We start from the raw sequence: 19,385 nt of genomic DNA, 5'->3' as shown, positions 1-19,385 counted from the left end.
TGTGCTTTGTTTAAAGGGGTATTCCCATCTTCATCATCATATTTGATTTAATTGTATACCCCCAAGTGAACATTTTTCTAAATATATAGCATTAAAAAAACGTACTGTTCTTTGTAAAATCGAATTCTCTAAATCAATTGTTTATCTTCGCTGCCCATGGATACGGCCACCGCTAGCCGGCCGCATCCATGGGCCGCGCTTGCACAGAAGAACTCCGGCATCCAGTGGCCGCCTCCATCACAAGCGTGAACGAGCACGGCTCCGGGCGGCCGCACATGCGCAGATCTATATAGCTTTGTGCCGCTTCTGAAACAGAGGCGCGCATGTGCGGCTCCATTCTAAACGCGGCACAAATAATTATAGATCAGCGCATCGGTGCATCGGAGAATAGTGTAGAAGGAGGAGGAGGGGAGCCCTCCGGTCTTTCAGAGTTCAGCAGCTAAAGGCAGGAGCCTGAACAGGGATCGTCAAATTCATGTGGCGAGTGGCGAGTGCCCCCTCCAAAAAAAATCATTGGTGGCAGCGGCATTTCGGATCGTAGTCCCAGCAGTGTATTGCTGGGGCTCTGATCGGTTACCATGGCAGCCAGGACACTACTGAAGTCCTGGCTGCCATGGTGCACCCTCCCCCATCTCCCCCCCATCATTGGTGGCACCGGCAGTTCCGATCGGATTCCAAGCAGTGTAATGCTGGGGCTCCGATCGGTTACCATGGCAGCTAGGACGCTACTGAAGTCCTGGCTGCCATGGTCAGTTAGTCAGCAACATACTTACATGCGCTTGTGGTAGGCGCTCCTTCTTCTTGTAAGTCACAGGTCTGTGCAGCGCATTGCTTATGCTTATAGCAATGGGCCGCACAGACCGGTGAGTTACAAGAAGAAGGAGCATCGGGCGGCCACAGCCCATGTAAGTATAATGCTGCAATGCCACCCCTGCTGCCACCAATGATGGGGGGGAGGAGGGGGAGGGCGCACTGCCCACCAATGATTTTAATACAGGGGCTGATGGAGGCATTTGAGGGGCTGATGGAGGCACATGGGGGCTGATGGAGGCACTTGGGCTGATGGAGGCATATGGGGGGCTGGTGGAGGCACATGGGGGCTGATGGAGGCACTTGGGGGGCTGATGGAGGCATTTGAGGGGCTGATGGAGGCACATGGGGGCTGATGGAGGCACTTGGGCTGATGGAGGCATATGGGGGGCTGGTGGAGGCACATGGGGGCTGATGGAGGCACTTGGGGGGCTGATGGAGGCACTTGGGGGGCTGATGGAGGCACATGGGGGCTTAGGGAGGCACTTGGGCTGATGGAGGAATATGGGGGGCTGATGGAGGCACATGGGGGCTGATGGAGGCATATGGGGGGCTGATGGAGGCATATGGGGGCTGATGGAGGCACATGGGGGCTAATGGAGGCACATGGGGGCTGATGGAGGCACTTGGGCTGATGGTGGCATATGGGGGGCTGATAGAGACACATGGGGGCTTATGGATGCACATGGGGCTGATGGAGGCACATGGAGGCTGATGGGGGCACTTGGGCTGATGAAGGCATATGGGGGGCTGATGGAGGCACATGGGTGCTGATGGAGGCACATGGGGCTGATGGAGGCACATGAGGGCTGATGGAGGCACTTGGGGGCTGTTTGAGGCACTTGGGGGCTATTTGAGGCACATGGGGGCTGTTTGAGGCATATGGGGGCTTATGGGGGCTGATGAAGGCACTTGGGGGGCTGTTTGAGGCACTTGGGGGGCTATTTGATGGCTGTTTGAGGCATATGGGGCTGTTTGAGGCATATGGGGGCTTATGGAGGCACATGGGAGCTTATGGAGGCATATGGCGGGGCTGATGGATGTAGCAGAGCTGAATATGCTGCTGTTCAGCCATAGTTCTAGTGGGGAAGGGAATAGACAGATGTAGCAGAGCTGTATATGTGGCGGGTCAGCATCAATGCTGGTGGAAGAGAGAAACTTATGTAGCAGAGCTGTATATGTGGCGGGTCAGCAATAATGCTGGTGGAAGAGAGAAACTGATGTAGCAGAGCTGTATATGTGGCGGTTCAGCATCAATGCTGGTGGAAGAGAGAAACTGATGTAGCAGAGCTGAATACCCTGCTGTTCAGACACAGTTCTAATCGGGAAGGGAATAGACAGATGTAGTAGAGCTGTATATGTGGCGGGTCAGTATCAATGCTGGTGGAAGAGAGAAACTGATATAGCAGGCTGAATATCCTGCTGTTCAGACACAGTTCTAATCGGGAAGGGAATAGACAGATGTAGCAGAGCTGTATATGTGTCGGGTCAGCATCAATGCTGGTGGAAGAGAGAAACAGATGTAGCAGAGCTGAATATGTGGCTGTTCTGACACAGTGCTGGTTAAAGAGATACACAGACAGATGTAGCAGAGCTGTATATGAAGCTTTTCAGACACAGTACTAGTGGGGGAGTAGAATAAAGATGCAGCAGGGCTGTATAGGAAGCCATTCAGCTAAAGTGATGTTAGGGGACTGGAGAAGATACATGTAGCTGAGCTGTATATGCATCTATAAAGATACATAGTGTAAGGTTTATACACAACTGGAGTACAGCTGTAATGGAAACAAATCTGCATCAGTGCTGGTGGGTGGGGGTTGGTCAAGCTTTTGAGCTAATGTATAATATGGAATTATAGTTTTTGATGCCAGACAGAGATTTTGTGTGTAAAACTGCAGAACAGCCACGTGTTACTGTACACTGAGCTCACTTCACATGGCTCTCTGATGATTCCCCAGCAGGGGAATGGGGCCTCACAGACACTGCAGGCTGCCAGACTGATGAGTCATACTCTTCACATGAACTAGCACTCAAGACTCAGCTCTCAGTGTGATGTCATAAGGAGGTGTGGCTGGACTTCACTCTAGCTGCCTAAGCCCGCCCAGCCTTAGCAGCAGAAAACCAGGAAGTGAATTCTGCTGTAACTGCAGCTCAGGCTGATTTAGCAAGATGGGAATACCCCTTTAACTTTGTTTTCAATTTTTTAAAATTTGCTTAAAATTATTACAAAAACTCCATAAAATTGTGCTCAAGTCATGAAGCGAGATGCTTTCTAATCATATATACACTAAAGAAAGACAAAAATGTTGAATGTTGTACAAGGAAAAATTTTTTTTACTGTTCAAATGCATTTCATGTTTCTATCCTGCTTAAAATATGTAACCTAGGAGCTATCTCTACACCCTTCAGCTAACTGTTCTATTGTGTGAACTCATATTTACTGTAGAGAAACAGTATATGTAATTGGTCAAAAATAAGCCCCCACCCCCTTTAAACTCTGGCCTTTAAAATGTTTATTGTGTGGGTGACCCATTTCACTAGTTTTCTATGTAAAAATTCCTGAGAAGTGACTCCATGTGACATTATATAGCAAAAAACTGCAAAAAACGTCACGGTGCATGAGGCCTTAGGCTGAATCAGAGATGAGTGCATCTCTTAAAATTTGTTTTAGGTCCGATTCTAACGAATCAGCAAAAAAATAATGATTTGGTGCCAAATCGATTCAACTGAAACCAAAACTAATGCAATTGACTCTGAGATCTCTCAGGACTCATATTTACTCTGTTGTCTTTCTCTATTTTTTACATTTTTTCTCTCCCCCTTCCCCCAAACACTTTAATGCAAATTCAACAGTAGTAAATAATGTCATAGTGACACTGACATATATAGCTATTGGTAAACGCATGGTTGACGGTGCTAACAGCCTGTTCAAAGACACATAGTAGTATTGGAAAAAAACCTGTGCTTTGCTCTGGACAAGTGATCCAAAAAGTATGCCTTATGGGGGGGGGAGCGGAGAATATCTGTCCATGTTTATACACACACATGCGCTAGCATTGGAAGAAACAGTGATCTAGAATATGATTATTGCAATCATAAAAAGTAAAAAAATTGCAACAAAAAATATAAATTGCAACGTTTTTATCGGGCGTATTCTGGGGCGTTTTAGTATTTTGGAAACGCGCGTCGTACGCGCGTTCTTGCTATTGACCACAATGAAAAACAGAGGTGTTACGCGCGACAATACACCCCAAAGAAGCTCCTGTACTTCTTGGGGCGTAGGGCGTTTTACAGCGCGTTCGTATGCGCTGTAAAACCCTCAGGTGAGAACCATGCCCATAGGGAAACATTGGTTTTTGCCTGTTGAGCATTTTACAGCGCGTAGGAATGCTCTGTAAAACACTCAGGTGTGAACCCAGCCTTAGGGATCTCTGTGCAGCAGTGCAGCACCCTGTATACACAGCACTTGTGAACAGCTGCAGGAGCACTGGCTGTAAGTCATACAACTAGCTCACCCTATGGTGTCCCTAATGATAAAACCTGACTTTCTACGTAGGAATTCAATCAACTTAACTAAATATATCTTCTTCACAAACCCCACACTGTCCCTGCAAGACCATAAAAAGGATGTGTGTCTATTGTATTGTGGTGTGTCTATTGTATTGTGTGTCTATTGTAGATAGGACTGATGTCTCTTATCACATCAGTAGCGTCGCTCACACTGGTTTCTGTGCTTCACAGCTAGCATAGAGCCTGATAGACCAGCAAATAATTTATTTCCCACAGTGTGTTTATAAAATTGGTTAAAATCGCATGCACTTCGCTGGTACTGTGATGAGGAGTTCATATTCACAAATTCAGACAGTATAGAGGATGAGCTGCTGTAGCTTAAACATAGGTTTCTATAGGGCAGGTCTCTGTGAAGATTGTCTATTTGACATATGTGTGTTTAACTTTTACATTCATTTTATATGATGGGGAAAAACTCTTGCTCAGCTACATAGTATATCCTAATCCTAGTATTTATGGGAACACAGCTGTGAAAAAAAAATCTTCCAAAACCTTTATATCTAGGAGAAAAGGAGGGGCACCATAGAAAATTCTAGGTACCATCTAACCTAACTTTGGTCCTGTTTATACCTCAAATAAGAACCCTTTTTTATTGAATTTGTCTATGATAATACAGCTGTCAGTCTTGATGGCCCTGAACAAATTAAAGACTAAGAAAAAAAATTCTAAAAGGAACAATATTTAATTATTATAACTCCACCTGTATTTGATATTATATTTCCACCGACATCTGAAAAACAAAAATTTTCATCGATTAATTACTCAAAATAATTTTAATGCTAAACTACTATAATTAAGATAAATAATTACAGTAAAAAAACATTTTAAAAAAACCATTTAATTTTTTTCTTATATTTTTGGGTTTTACATCAGGCATCCCATTGGATAGAATTTAAGCAACATTTTAGTCAATCGATACATGGTTGAAAAATGGAGATTTAACTTGACAAGGTTATTTGTGAAGTTTTAGATGGAGAATTGCCTTAGTGAGAGTTTTGAAAAAAATTATATATTTGGAAAAAAAAGTTAGTTGCTTTTAAAAAATCTGTTAAAATATATATTGTAAAAATAAAAACAAAGCCATGAATAAAGCTTATAGATATTTGGTTAAAAATAAGCATATCTACCAGAATTTTGTAACCATTCAAATAAAAAAATTTAAATATTATATTCAATCAATACTCACGTAATAGACTCTGTAGTAATCCTTGTCTTTGCCCTTTTCTTTCTTCTTTAACTACTTGCACACCTTATATATGAAAAAAATAAAAGAGCAAATAAAATTTAATTTACCAGAATAAAGAAAATTTAGATTATGTGATTAAATTTATATGAATTCCAATATTGTATTTATATGCAAAAAATATTGTATGTCACTTTTAATTATTTTAAAGTTTACTGATTTTATATTTTAGGATTTAAATGATATCATTTTATATTTTAAATACATTTTATTTTAAAAAATGATAGTGATAGTGCAAATTTTTGCTCCTAAAGTCATGAGCTGGACAATTAAGATGGAGAAGTATTTTAGAAGTATATTATGCTTATATAGGAGGTCTTCAAAAAGTTTCAGCACTTTTAAATTTTCTTTGGAAACAGTGAAAGCGGGAGAAGTAGTGATTGGTCATATCTGAGATTTTCATGTGACTAGTCAGTCTGGCAAACCGGCTGATCTTGCAGTTTAGTATTACAGTCGTCACACTGTGGTGAAGATGGCTGCGAAACTTATAAATTACACCAAAGAGGAACAGCATTCTATCATACACTTTTTGTGGGCAAAAGTTGTGCCAGGAGCACACATTCATCTCCACATATGTGCTCAGTATGGAGATAAAGTTCTCTCTCGTAGATAACTTGGTCCGTTATTGTGAAAGCAATGACAATTATCTGCAGCAGATAGTCACTGACAATGAAACGTGGGTTCTCCTCTACAAGCCCGAAAGCAAAAGGCTGAGTATGCAGTGGAAGCATCCATCAACTCCTGTAGCAAAGAGATTCAAGATGCCACCGTCTGCAGGAAAGTTGATGTTGACTGTCTTCTAGGACTCTCCAGGGCCTATTTTCGAAACCTATAAGGAACGTGGAAAAAACTGTCACAAATGAAAAGCTGACACATGAAAAGATGAAATGTGTCCAATGGACTCATGCTTTTGCATGAAAATGCCCGCCCCATGCTGTAGCTCACACATTGGAAACCCTCAGACAATTGAATTGGGAGGTTGTGTTACACCCAGTTTATAGTCTGGATTTAGTGCCATCTAATGTCCACCTTTTTTGGACCACTCAAAAAAGCTTTAAGGGGAAGAATATTTTCATGTGATGATGATATGGAAGCAATGATGATATGATGAATGAGTGGCTACGTGCTCAAATACTTTTTACTGATGGCATTGAAGTGGTACAACTCTGCAAAAATGCATCACAAAGGAAGGTGACTATGTAGAAAATTAATGTAATTAGATTTTTAAATTCTTAATAAACAGAGGTTAAAATAATTGTGGAAACTTTTTGAAGACCCCTCGCATAATGGTCACATTAAAATACATAATTGGTAAGTATGCACAAACATAACATGCTGTATAACATATATATAAGCCATAACATATAAAACACATAATTGGAAGCATGCAGAAACATAAAAAATCAGAAACTAAAAAAGACTTCAAATAAAAAAGTTCTTTTAGACTTTGCGTATAGTTTTGTAAATATGTGGACTTTTTTTTTACAACAAAATTAGCAGAAAATGGACATAATTTAAAATGTAAATTTAATTCAGGCCTAATGTACAGATATAAATCTTCTTTCATCTGATAATATAGATTTATTTTTGTGGATGTAGAGTAAATGAACTTCGAATTTCAATGTAGAATCAGTATTCCCAGTCATAAACCATTAGATCTTTTGACCACATTGGTTAAACTGTCCACAAAATTTCATTTCAGCCAAAGATTTAGAAAAACTCATGCAATAATGAAGTGTTATGCCAAATGACATCTGTAAGTCATATTATATCTACCTCAAGTTCAGTTAATTTATGGTATCACAGATCAGGTTTTTTTTTACATTAACTGCATGACCAAGAGGAGGAGGAGGAGGAGGAGGAGAATGCAGTTGGTGCTATGTACACCTTTGGTGGCATTTTTTTTATTATTGCATTGTACTCATTTTGAGCTTAAAATCACTTTTTCCATTGGTCTTTTAAAAAAATATTGAGACATTTTCCCAGCACAGCTTTGAGTTTATCTAGTAGATGGTTCTGAATTTTCTCTCTGCTGGTCAGACAGGGTGCTGACAGGTTCCTTATCTCTTATCTTTGACCTTTTAGACAATTAATTATAACTCAATTATTATCTTACCGATAAGAATGTGGCTGTTTATGACCTTTTAGCAAGTTACAGATAAGGATTATTAGATGACAGGCACAGTGAAAGTGAAAGTACCATTCACACAGCTAGAAAAACTGTTAAGCCTTTGTGGCACAATATTTGTAATAAAAACAAATTTAAATAATGATTTTTTTTTGCCCAAAATAAATCAAATGCAATCATTAAAAAAATTCTACCTGAAGATATACATAACCTTTAAGTTTCTATGGCTACAAATGCCATATTTTTCTTATTATGCGCAGACATGATTTACCTTTTGATTCAGGTAATTGACCTCCAGGACCTGGAATAATAATGTGAAAAACAGTGAAGTCCAGAAATCAAACACAATAAACATCAAATGGTGAAAAATACAAAATGCCTACCCTGTGTACTCGGTGCCACTGACCCATAGGCCATATTTCTTGTGTAACCAATAGATAGAAGACCAAAAGGTGTTGTGGAATGTTGCATTGTGTTGGAGCTGGAGTCCATCCCATAATTATATTCTAACCAGGAATATTCAGATTGAGGAAACTCTGTCCACCTTGCCCTTCTAAGATTTTCCCCATTAAGCGTGATTTCAGAAACACTTGAAGTCTTTGCTATAATAATGGCCAAATTATTTTCAAAATCCTCCTGTCCAATGATATTATAAGCAAGGTTAAAAGACTCAATGTCTGGTATTTTGGTCAGGAATGGTCCAAATCCTCTGCTTCTAAATTTTCCACCAGTGCCAAAAAGCAATACCTGAATTCTCTCCAAGCTGTGCATGGATAAGGACGAATATGCAGAGACTTCAAACTTCATCAATTTTCCTGCTTCTATAATGGTCTTTTGCTTTTGCTCACCTGACTGGTACTCGAGACAAGTAGTCTTAAAAGCCAAGACATAGACTAGGTCGTAGTTTGACTGGAAGGACAAGCCCGGGACATAGAAAGAAGTTCCCCAACTTTCAAAAGGTTGAAGCTGTTCATACACATGACTACAATCTGCATAAGTAGGAACACATGAATGTCCAGCAAGGACAGCAACAGGAAATTGAGAGGTCACCTTGGTCCCTGAGAGGTCATCTTTACTCTGAAACTGCACAAAGTTGAATGGCTGCAGATTTATAGTCAATATGTCGCCCGCTTGATAATACCTCCCATTGAATTGAACTGTTCCGCTGAAGATGATGGTGACTGTTGTTAAAAATTCACTTGCTAGAACACCAAACTCTGTAGAATGGCTTGAAGGTCCATTGGTAGGGGTAATTATGTAATATACAGTTCCCCACTGATCAACTGGGTAAATCAAAGCAACATCTCCACTGGTTTCCTTAAAGTTGCGGGACATCACAGTGATATTCTGATCAGATTTAATGATGGCGCCACATGGATATATTTCAGATCCTCTGTTCTCTGTAGCTGGTGGAAGTTGAACTGTTACTGTTTCTCCTTTTGCAACTGTGACATACTTCTTGAAATTGGAGTTACTGATGGAGACAGTTACTGTGGTGGAAGGTGCAGTCCCAGTGAACAGGAAATCCCTTGAAGGGCTGCCATTGGAGAATGAGTTATGCATAAACGCTGTAACAAAGTATTTTCCATGTGAGGGTCTCCTTAGGCCTAGAAGTGAAGCTTGTAGTTAGAATTATACTTAAAGGGACTCTTTTCATCTGATGCTACTGCCTTAAAACAAAAATTTTCAGTGAAGCCTGAGCCTTAAAGGAGTTGTATCATCTCAGATGGTGGGATATCACTGGGATATCTCATCAATGTAAAGTAGGTGTGAGTCCCACCACTGGGATCTGCTTCTATCCCCAGAACAGGGCCCCAAATGTGAATGAAGATCAGCCTAGCGGCTGTGCATGAATGGTGTGTATTCAATTCACTTCTATGGGTTTTCCAAAAATAGCTGAGTTCGCTCTTGGAACTCCCATAGAAGTGAATGGACAGTATGTTGCACATGCATGGTCCACTCTTCTTAACTTTTGGAGCTAATTACATAGTATTTATACACTGAGCTCAATAGTAACACAGTAGGCAACCGACCCTAGTGCCTACTGTGGATAGCCAGGGTGCTCAATTTAAAATGTATTTCTTTACATGAGATTGGTTGCACTCCAGAGGCATACTATACCTATAGGTAAACTAGCTTATTTAGAATGCTAGTGATGGCTCAGGAGATTGTGCAATTTATTTATTCTCTGCTATGTAAAGGGAGTCTGTCAGCAGACCATGCTAAATTTCTGCCAGTACTAGATAGGGAATGGGTAAAGAGGTACACACATAGCTTTTGTGGTGCTCTTCTCAAAAGGAGAAGTGTGAATATGAAGTTTTATTCTGACAGATCTTACTTTTACTATTGACCTTGGTAGGCCTTCACTGTGAAGTGGCCTTTGCATTAAGCTACATTCAACTCCCTCTTTTCTGCTTTCAAAAATCTGTAGTGATCTCCTGGTTGGATGACACAACTGTCACTCAGAGCAGAGGTGAGAAGCTAGAAGAAGCTTAATGCAGAAAGGACAGTACACTTCACAGTGAAGCCTTGAACTAGTCACTTGCAAGAGTAGAATCTGTCAGGATCAAAAGCTTCACAAAAGATATGTTGTCCTGCTCTTACAGCCCCTTTCTCTTGCTGTCAGTAGTTTACCACTCTCTCACTCCATTTCTTCAAAGTGTCTTCCAGATTATATTATAATATTGATAACCAATCCTTAGAATTGGTCATTAATATCAGTCTGACATTTGGCATCCCCTACAAACAACTGCATGTAGCAGTTGCCGGCACCAGGACCTAACATACTGTAGTTGATGGAGCTGGAGGCACAGTTCTGTCCACTGTGCAGGGGTTATGCCAGGTTACTGCAGCTCAACTGCTATTCAAGGCCATACAAAAAGATATATTCATGGTGATACATTCATTAACCGCCCCATGACATGTGATGTTCTAATAAAGATGGTGGGTCTTTAAGATGGCGCCCCGCTCCAGATTGGAGAGGGCACCACAGAAAATGGGTGCCTGCTGTTTCACACCACTAACTATTGAGCTAAGTGTCTGAGACACCTGAGCTATAGCCTTAGACATCTGAGACATTTGGTCAAATGTGACCATGGCATCTGAGAGGCTGAAAACCCAGAACTTTGTGTTTCATGGGCAGAAACGCCTCTCCTGGGTGAAGATTGGTGAAGACGTTCCACTGCAGTAATAAGCCAGGGCCGGTACTAGGGTTTTAGGCTAATTACTTGTATATTACAATTCAGGCCAGCAGGTGGAAGTACTGAATTGTAATATACTGTGCCAATATTTGTATATGGTAATGAATATAATACTTTTACTTTAAACATATAAATTGAGATCTAATGATTGCAAGTTGGGATCCTCTTGAGGGTTAAAAAAAAGTAAAAAAAATAAGTTTCAAAAATGTTCAAAAAAAATAAAATATATATATATAAAAAGTCACACATTTTCTCCGAAATCAAAATAAGTAAACAATAAAAAAATGACATTTGTAAGCATTGCTGTGTCCCATATGGCGAATGGTGTAAAGGGGAAAAAAAAATCAACAATGCCTATTGGAAAAAAATTTCATCACGTCACCTCCCCCAAATTTTTTTTATAAAAAGTGATAAAAAAGTCATACACAACCCAAAATGGTATCAATAAAAACTACAAATCGCCTTGCAAAAAATGTGCCCTCACACAGCTCCATAGACATGACTATTAAAAAAAATTATGTGGGTCAGAATATACAGTAGGAATATAGAAAAACAATATAAATGTGGTCCATAAACTGTGGAGAAATTGCATTTTTTTCCAATTCCACTATATTTGGGAATTTGATTCCAGCTTCCCACTACATTCTATGCAATATTAAATAATGTCATTAGAAAGTATACCTTGACCTCCAAAAAACAAGTTCTCATACGGCTTTGTGAATGGCAAAAATAAAGAAGCTATGACTCAGTGAAGAACAAACACCCCAAAAAAGAAAATCACTCAGCAAGGGGTTAATACTTATGGTATTGTTTTAAAAAAAAACTTACCAAGTCCATTCATCGGTTGATTTCCCCCATATTGAAAAGACCAGGTAGCTATTATTAATTAAAGAAAGGTATTAGTATTATGTGGTCATATGTCCTGTTAACAGCACTTCATGTGGTCAGGCTGGGTATTGCAAGTTATATACATTACCTGTTGACCCTGGAGTTCCTCCATTTAGATCTGAAAGAAAAACAGAGCTGTCATCCCACATCCCTACTCCTGTTTTCCTCAAAACTACTTGAGCAACATGTCTACTTTGAATTAACTTAGCACTTCTCATCTCACTCCCTTTTTGACCGGCAACAGTCTGGCTTCCAACCGCACCACTCAACTGAAACTGCCCTGACCAAATTCACCAACGATCTTCTAACTGCCAAGATAAATGACATTACTCCAGCCTCCTCCTCCTCCTGGACCTGTATTCTGACTTTGACACAGTTGAAACCTCACTTTGTTACACACTCTCATCCCTTGGCTTTCCAAAATACAGTAAAAACTGAATTTACCCCCCCCACCTCAGCCCCACAACAGACCTATATATCACAGTCATTGGCTCCATGCTCTTACTGGTCCCATAAGTCAGCTGCCTTGGTGTAAGCTTTGATTCTACCTTATGTTAACCAAATACTAGTATTATTATGTGGGTGCATGTCAAGTTGACAGCACTCCTATTGGTCATGCAGGGTACTGCAAGTAAAGATCACAAATAATTTACATATATGACCTATATACTTATATACGTTAACAGTTGACCCTGGAGTTCCTCCCTTTATATCTAAAAGAAAAACAGGTTTTATTGGCCACCGACTGGAGATTCAAAACTGATTTTCAAACATGCCTGTTTTGTTTTATAATACACAACAATACTGAATAGAATTACATATTTCCATCTGATATTGGTCTCCTTTTCCTTCAAAGTCAAGAGAACAAATAATACAAATAACTTCATAATCTTCAGAACCTTCAGTTTGTTAATCAATAATAGAGATGATGATAGATAGATAGAACATACTTTGATAAGAGATTCAGATTTAACTTGTTAAAATGTGGCCGTTCGCTTTGCTGCCTGTTCCGTTCGCAGCTCGCCCTGCTCTGATAAAGTCTGGTCACTGCGTGGGCCGCATGACACGGCTTTGCGGGCCGCATTTGGCCCGCGGGCCGTAGGTTGGGCATCACTTGTTTGTTCTTTAAATGTTCTACCAATTGCCTGGATGTGTTTTATGTGAGTGTGCTTGTGATCTGTAATGATTTTATGGCCCATCCAGATCCTTAGCTCTGTTTGTTTACCTACATATAGTATTTCCTCTCATATGTCTTGTTTAAGTGATTGATTAATGAGATAAATTACCCCTAGTTCTATGATCCCTCTCCCTATAAATGTAGACACAGTATAAGGGAAGCACTCACAGGGGTCAGCACGAGCCAAAAGCACCATCTTTGTCAAAGCACCATATTGCCCAGCAGTTAAACATGGCAGTTAGACAGGGCAGGAGACAGAGATGCTATGTGATCTACTCAAACAAAGTGAAACACAGCACAGGTATGTTACAGTATTGTTTCATCCAGTTTTTTGCTACAGTTTTCATAGTTGCCGCTGTTTACTTTCAAAATCAACCACAACTGCCACCCTGTGTCCCTTCTCTCCACATCAGCCCCTCCCTCCTGCCCTCACCCATGGTCAGTTCACATACACTTTTTACCCTCATGCATCACGGAAACCCATCTTCCTCCATGGTGTAGTATTAAAAACACCCTTACAAATCATTCAACCACTCACTGTCTCTTTCTATTCTCCTGCTACTAGCTGCAAGGAATATTTCCCCAAATCCTGGCCCTCCCTATATTGCCAACTTCAGCTTCTCATCTGCCACACATAAAAATGAAAATCATATCAATATTCCCTGTACATCTTCTCCAGCCTCTTTTAACTGTGCACTCTGGAACGCACAGTCGGTTTGTCACAAACTCCCCACAATCCTTGACTATTTCCTCTCACACTTTCTGAACTTGCTGGCACTTACAGAAACCTGGCTTCAACATTCTGACACTGCTTCCCCTGCTGCTTATGGTGGATTTCACTTTTCCTATATTCCCAGACCCAATGACAGGTATGGTAGAGGAGTAGGCATACTACTTTCTCCTCAGTACACGATTCAGGTCATTCCCCCTGTACCCTCTCTCACCTTCCCCTTTTTTGAAATCCATACCATCAGACTCTTCCGCCTATTCCCCCTGCGATTTGCAGTTATCAACTATCCCTCAGGGTCCCCCCACCAATTCCTGGATTACTTTGCTGCTTGGCTTCCTCACTTCCTATCTTTTGAATCATCAACACTTATGGGTGATTTTAAAAGCCCCATTGATGATCCTATTTCCCTCATGAGCCTCTCACTTTCTTTCTATAACCTCCTTTCTTGGCCTATCACAACTTACTTCCTATGCCATGCATGAAGAGGGCAGTACACTTGATCTAATCTTATTTCATTACTGCTCAGTCTCAAACTATATTAACTCATCCTTCCCACTTTCTGACCACAATCTTCTTTTACTATTAAGACGTATCAGTCTTCTCACAACAATCCTACTTTTAGTGTATCATTCACTGGCTCTACTTCTTCTCCTCTTCCTCTTGATGTTGGGGTTCCTCAGAGTTATGTCCTAAGCCCTCTACTCCTCTTTCTCTACACAGCCCCCATTGGACAGACTATCCGTAGATTTGGCTTTCAGTACCATCTATACACTTCACCCAACTATACATTTCATCCACAGACATCACCTCTGCTTTACTACAAAACACCAGTAATTGTCTGGCAGCTGTCTCTAACATCATGCTCTTTCAGTATATAAAACTGAATTTCTTGTCTTTTCAAGATCTATTAAACAAGTTAAACTTGATATTTCAATTTCGTTCTGCGGCACTATCATAACTACTGGGAAGCACACCCGCAGTCTTGGAGTTATGTCTGACTCTAATCTTTCCTTTGTTCCCCATATCCAATCATTTGCTTGCTCTTGCCATCTGAAACTCAAGAATATATCTAGAATCCGCCCTTTTCTTATGATGGAACAGCCAAAACTTGTTGTTGCATTGATTCATTATTGTCTTGACTACTGTAATTAGTTACTAATTGGTCTCCCTCTCACTAAACGCTCCCCCTTCAGTCTGTCCTAAATGCTGTAGCCAGGCTCATCTATACAGTATGTCCACCAACTATACTAATGCTACTAGCCTGTGCCAGTCACTTCATTGGTTGCCCATCCACCACAGAATACTTCTCACTGTCACCCAAAAAGCTCTCTACAATGCTGCACCTCAATATATCTCCTCCCTCATTTCCATATACCACCGACTCGGCTCTCCATTCTGTTAGGGATCTAAAATTAAAATCCTCCATCATTTGTACCTCTCACTCCCATCTTCCAGACTTTTCTTGAGCTGCACCAACTCTATGGAATGCTCTGCCCCAGAATATCAGGTTTATTCCCACCTTCCCTACTTTCAAACGATCCTTAAAAACACATCTTTTCGGGCAGGCTTATCATGCTTCCTAAACTGGTGGTGGGACTGTGATGGATATATATTTGTCAAGAGAGCTGCAGAGTTAAGTGTACCTGTCTTGAGCTCAAGTGCAGTCAAGAGGATCCATGGTTCAAACTAGTCCTGCTGAGAGGAGAAGTGGCGAAGCAATTTGAACTGCTAACTACACCATGAACCTGTAATGGATTGCCGTCGCTGGGCCCTGTTGGAGTGAGGTCTGCCACTTGGAGTAAAGATACCATAGTCTTGAACAACACAAGTGGTTATAGACAACTTACTGCATGTGCTTAAGACTGTAATGTGGGTAGGCACTGATGGCCTCCCTGACAAACGTCTATGGATTTATTGTGAAAATGGATAGATAGATAGATAGATAGATAGACATATGGATGGATAGACAGCTGTCACCCCATATCACTACTCCCGTTTTCCTCAAAACTACATTAACAACTCGTCCAGTTTGAATTGTCCTCCCACCTCTTATCTAACTCCCTTTTTGACCGGCTACAGTCCAACTTCCAACCCCACCAGTCAACAGAAAATGACCTACCAAATTCTGTAACAATCTGCTAACTGCCAAGACAAGTGACATTACTCCAGCCTCCTCCTCTTGGACTTGTCCTCCACCATTGAATTAGTTGACCCCTCCCTACTGTTGGACACTCTCTAATTCTTTGGCTTTACAGACTTGAAGGCCCAAACAGAATTTATCTTTCCCCCATCTAACTCAGTCCCACACAGACCTATCTATCAGTCAAAGACTCCATGCTCTTCCTGGTCACATAAGTCGGCTGTCTTGTGTAAAGTTTTAATTTTATTATTATGTTGGCATACAGTATAACCTGTTACCATCACTCCAATTGGTCAGGCAGGGTACTGCCAGTAAGGCTTAGCAATTATTTTCATACATGACCTATATATTTATAGACTTTACCTGTTGACCCTGAAATTCCTCCATTTATATCTGAAAGAAAAACAAGTTTCATTGGCCACCGACTGGAGATTCAAAATTGATTTTTAACAGTGCACGTTTTTTTTTATATTACACAACAATGCTGAATATAATTACATTTTTCCATCTGATATTGGTCTCCTTTTCATTTTAAGTCAAGAGACCAAACATTACAAATTCATTCATCTTCAGAATCTTAGTTAATCTCAATAATAGAAATGATAGATGTTAGATAGATAGACAGATAGATAGACAGACAGACAGATAGATAGACAGACAGACAGATAGACAGACAGACAGACAGATAGATAGATAGATATGTAAAGAAGAATCCAAGGCAGCACACAAGTATCAGTGAAAAAAAGGGTATTTTATTCACCCATGTGTAGACAGCAACGTTTCAGCTCACTCTATGGAGCCTTTGTCAAGCCATAATACTTAGTGCAAACTCAGGTGCTTATAAAGCATACATGATTAACAAAACGTGATTACATGATTATATCCCAATTAATAAATAAACATTAATAAAGTCAGTGAATCTCGATTGTACATGATTATATTGTAAAAGGTATGACCAAATAGAACCAAATATCAAAAAAGTGCTATGTGCAATAAATATTAATCATCAATACATACAGTTATAGTGCATAACATCATCAACTGATATTCTCTTGCAGGTGTACATAATTGTGTTGATTAAAAATTATTCATTTACTAATGGATATCTCACATGTCACTGGAGACTGCAGGACTCAGTCGGCGTCCGGAACTCGACATTGCACAGGCGCGGGGAATGTTACATCCCGCAAGACTTTCTATGACATACAGCAACAAACGGCCCACAGTCAAGATGGCGACTCGGCACCACACACAGACTGCGCATGCTCGCTCCCAAAGCAAGGCGGGCACAGCCAAACAGACACTGCAATCATGTGACCGGTCACCTGACAACCATACATACCAACGGACCAATTACACTGATCATTTCCTGGTTACTCATCCATAAGAAGGGGGGTCCAACGGTGTAAGACGGGCTAATGGCAAAATGCCACTATCACCTTAAAACACCTAATCCCTATATTTGTATATTTCCAGTTATCAATCCACAGGTCCACACAACATAGACTTTCATTCTTGCTCTCCATATATGCGAAGCCTCCGCCGGGGAACAGCCAGAACGGGGGCGACATACCTTAGTGGGGCTAGAGAACACAGACGTCACCGTGAAGTGACCCCGTGTCACAGTCCCCACATTGAGAGGGTCGAACAAGCACCCGCAAACGCCATCAATACTAGGTGACCATCATGCACACATGTCATGCCTGCAAAGGCCGGCCATCCGTGCTCCGTCAGGAGATCCCACAGTCACAGAACGTGTATGATGCCAAGCCCCATCCCGCCCATACCACCAAGCATTGTACATTTTATCAAAAGTAACTAATTCAAAAAAACAATAATATCCATTATTTCTAAATGCCAATCAGGTCCTGCTGTCTTCCAGTTTCCAAGGAGATAGTTCATTGTAAGATATACATTTTCATGTTCATCTATAAAAAATATACAAAGAACAAATTATTAGTTATAGGTTTCTAATACAAAACTTGCACTTGTATAGAACCATACGGGAAGACAAGCAGAATTCAACAGAACCCCAAAGACAACACAACAGAAGGATAACATCACAAAACCAGGGCAACCAACATAAATAGACAGGAATAAAGGGGAGGGTAGACAAAAACAGAACAGAGATGTCAAACAACCCTAAAGTCAACATTGAGCCCGTCTGGTTTAAGAGTTTTTAACTCGAAAATCCAGTAGAGCTCCCTTCTTTTTAAACGTATCGTCCTTTCCCCACCCCTTCTGGGTAAGGACACTTGTTCAAGTATTCAGAATTTCAAATCCCGTTCAAGGTGACCTGCTTCTGTAAAGTGCTTGGGCACAGGTAAACCCAGCATCTTTTTTCCTTATAGTATATCTGTGCTGGTTTAACCTTGTTTTAACATCCCAGGTTGTTTCCCCAACATACCATAATCCACAGGGACATGACAACAAATAGATTACAATCACATGTCAGGTATTGCTTAATTCGAACTGTCTTGCCAGAGGCTGGATTTACAAAAGAGTCACCCCTGTAGGGGATCATGTAGGGGCAGTTTACACAATTGCAGCACGGATAACAGCCCCTGCATGTGGAGCCGAAATATGTGCTGCAGTCGACCCTAGCAGACCCAACAATTGACCTAACTAATTTGTCACCTAAATTGCGAATCCTACAAAAAGAGCACAAAGGGGGCACTTTGAATTCCTGTATGTTATCAAAACCACTGGTCAAAATCGGCCAGTGCTTCCTGACAATAGCGGAAACCCGAGGGCTGCTGATGCAGTAGTCAGTAACTAATGGTATCCTTTGTGTTGAAGTTTTAGGCCTCACAGGATCACCATCCCTCATTCTTGCTCCAATTTTATTAATACTCTCTGAGACAAGTTTCTTAGGGTATCCCCTAGATCGGAACTTCATGGCCATTTCTGATAGTCGTTGATCCCTAACCGGGCCCTCACCGACTATCCTGGCCACTCTTAGCATCTGGCTGAGGGGAAGGGACTTGATCATCAGCCGTGGATGATGACTTTCATACCAAACAAGAGTATTTTTATCTGTGGGCTTCACAAAGAGGTCCGTGGACAAAGTATGTCCTTGAATCACGACCTCCGTATCGAGAAATTGCAGTTTATCCTGAGAATGTATCAAGGTAAACTTGACACTTGGGTCAATCTCATTTAGGAACGAGTGGAAGGCCATGAGGTCCCCTGTGGCGCCCACCCATATCAGGAAAATATTGTCTATGTAGCGCCACCACCCCAGCACATGGCTAAAGTGGTGGCACCCATAGACATAGGACTCCTCTAGATGTGTCATATAGATATTTGCATAGGTGGGCGCCACATTGGACCCCATCGCAGTCCCCCTCAACTGTACATAGTATTCATCCTGAAATAAAAAATAATTCCTAGAAAGAATAAACCTCAACAATCCAAGTAGAAATACCCTGCACTCCTCTGTGTAGTCAGTTTGTAAAAGACACTGCTCCACCGCATGGAGGCCCAACTCGTGCTCAAT

General features: G+C 41.0%; 1 protein-coding gene across 1 annotated transcript in view; it reads right to left on the bottom strand.

Moving 5' to 3' along the window:
• Positions 1–19,385, bottom strand: part of LOC120985791 — a 79,997-nt gene that overhangs the window by 8,633 nt on the left and 51,979 nt on the right. The window contains exons 14-19 of the mRNA XM_040413974.1: positions 16,250–16,279; positions 12,526–12,552; positions 11,928–11,960; positions 11,780–11,827; positions 5,567–5,629; positions 5,081–5,110 (exon numbers count right to left, since the gene is read on the bottom strand). Coding sequence (XP_040269908.1) covers positions 5,081–5,110; positions 5,567–5,629; positions 11,780–11,827; positions 11,928–11,960; positions 12,526–12,552; positions 16,250–16,279 — 231 coding nt within the window. The remainder of the gene's footprint in view (positions 1–5,080; positions 5,111–5,566; positions 5,630–11,779; positions 11,828–11,927; positions 11,961–12,525; positions 12,553–16,249; positions 16,280–19,385) is intronic.

Source organism: Bufo bufo, chromosome 1 (assembly GCF_905171765.1).
Source record: "Bufo bufo chromosome 1, aBufBuf1.1, whole genome shotgun sequence".
NCBI lineage: Eukaryota > Metazoa > Chordata > Amphibia > Anura > Bufonidae > Bufo > Bufo bufo.
This window is presented reverse-complemented; position numbering and strand designations above follow the sequence as displayed.